Source organism: Oryzias melastigma, unplaced genomic scaffold (assembly GCF_002922805.2).
Source record: "Oryzias melastigma strain HK-1 unplaced genomic scaffold, ASM292280v2 sc02053, whole genome shotgun sequence".
NCBI classification, from domain to species: Eukaryota; Metazoa; Chordata; class Actinopteri; order Beloniformes; family Adrianichthyidae; genus Oryzias; species Oryzias melastigma.
In genome coordinates this window covers 276-2,259 of record NW_023418631.1, presented here as the reverse complement: position 1 = coordinate 2,259, position 1,984 = coordinate 276, and the positions used below count along the sequence as shown (strand labels likewise).

General features: G+C 56.6%; 1 protein-coding gene across 1 annotated transcript in view; it reads right to left on the bottom strand.

The window, feature by feature from the left end:
* Positions 1–1,754, bottom strand: part of LOC112140391 (WD repeat-containing protein 62) — a gene marked incomplete at both ends in the record, with an annotated part of 3,206 nt that extends 1,452 nt beyond the window's left edge. Inside the window, 7 exon segments of the mRNA XM_024263331.1 lie at positions 416–468; positions 877–977; positions 1,046–1,138; positions 1,203–1,266; positions 1,331–1,442; positions 1,510–1,585; positions 1,646–1,754. Of these exon segments, the coding sequence (XP_024119099.1) occupies positions 416–468; positions 877–977; positions 1,046–1,138; positions 1,203–1,266; positions 1,331–1,442; positions 1,510–1,585; positions 1,646–1,754 (608 nt within the window).
* Positions 1,755–1,984: the final 230 nt, after the last annotated feature.

Here is a 1,984-nt window from a genome sequence, read left to right as displayed (position 1 = left end):
TAGAACGTTAAGGAACCAGAACCTAGAGGAACCAGAACCTAGAGGAACCAGAACCTAGAGGAACCAGAACCTAGAGGAACAAGAACCAAGAGGAACCAGGACCTAAAGGAACTAGAACGTTAAGGAACCAGAACCAAGTGAAACCAGAACATAAAGGAACCAGAACAGGGAGAGGAACCAGAACCTAGAGGAACCAGAACCAAGTGAAACCAGAACCTAGAGGAACCAGAACCTAGAGGAACCAGAACCAAGTGAAACCAGAACATAAAGGAACCAGAACCAAGTGAAACCAGAACCTAGAGGAACCAGAACCAAGTGAAACCAGAACCTAGAGGAACCAGAACCTAGAGGAACCAGAACCAAGTGAAACCAGAACATAAAGGAACCAGAACAGGGAGAGGAACCGTGCACTGACCAGCTTCCTGAACCACAGCGGCAGCTTCCCGTTGGTCTGCAGCAGCAGAGGGTCTGGAACGGAAAGAACCAATTAGAACTGCAGACACGAGAAGATCAAAGCCCCGCCCCCACATCTCCATGGGGGTTTAGAGTTTGTTTCCTGGACTGAGGTGGTCCTGGATGTCCACAAACCCACCATTCAAACTTCAGTCTGCCGGTGTTCCATAAATCCTTCCTGATCTGTCCTGCCTACACTTACTGCGCAAACTGAAAATAGGTCATCTTCATGGCCTCAGCAGGAGGAGGACGTTTGGATATCCATCGGTTTGTGCTACGGGGAGGAAAATGTCACGAGGTAGGACAGATCGTTAGAACACCGGCAGACAGGGACTCCTCCACGTTCTCTCCGGTTCTGCTGGTCCTTCAGCCTCAACCTTTCTGAGCGTCAGACTAACCAGCAGCCTCCCCTCCTCCCCTCACCGTCGGCCGTGTCCAGTCTGACCGGGGTCCGCCGCTCAGTTTCCTCCTCTTCCTCGGCTGGGGGCAGCAGAGCTGCAGGAGCCGTGATGAAGGTCTCCCTCCTGCAGACAGAGAGCCGCTAAATAACCGCCGCCGACAGAGCGCCCTGCACACCGTTCCTGCTGCTCACCTGATGCCGGGCCGGCGGTGGGCGGGCCGGAGCGGCAGCTTCCTGCTCATGGTGTTGGTCATGTGATCGTCCAGCCTCCACACGAAGATGCAGCTGCAGGAGGAGAAGACAGCTGAGCGAAGCTCAGATCGGTGGCTGCAGGGCCGGCGCCACTCACCTGTCGCCCGACGCGGAGAAGAGGCGGCGGCAGTCCGGGCTGAACCTCAGGCTCGTGACCGTCTCTGCGGAGACAGCGGCAGGTGAGCGACTCACTCTGATGACACCATCCCAGGGGGAGGGGCTAACCTGAGTGACCGAACATCGAGGCCACGCACTCTCCCGTCTCCAAATCAAAGACGTCGATGTTTTTGTTGGAGCAGCTGGTGGCGAAAAGCGACCCGGATGGATCCATTCGGACCTGCGGACACACTTGGATCAGCGGCGGTTCCGAGCCAGATCCGGACGCCTGGAGGCGTGGAGCGTACCTTCAGCAGGGAGCCTTTGTCGCTGCCCGAACCTTTCAGGCACCGCCTCATCTTCCCGCTGTCCACGCCGTAGACTCTGAGGACGGACGCAGCGTCAGCCACACATCACTGAAGTCCCGCCCCCTGATACACACACCTGACGTTCCGGTCCTGACAGGCCACCAGCACCTGGGAGCCGCTGCAGTCCATGTCGTACAGCGAGGTCTTCTCCACCACACAGTGGCGCCGGGAGAACTCCGGACCAGCCCCCGTCTGTAGAGAGGCTTTCATTCAGGAGCGGCTCTGAACCGCCGTGTCCGAGTTCTGATCGGGCTTCTGGTCCATCCAGAACTTTCTGTTCCTGCATGAACCCACAGCTAACACAAAAAGTTGATAATCGTCCAGCTCACCTGAAACTGAAGCTCACCGACAGCTCAGTCAGACAGAAAGTTTCTTTCTAACTTTCTAATTTCCGGTTCCGGGTCACGAGCAGACG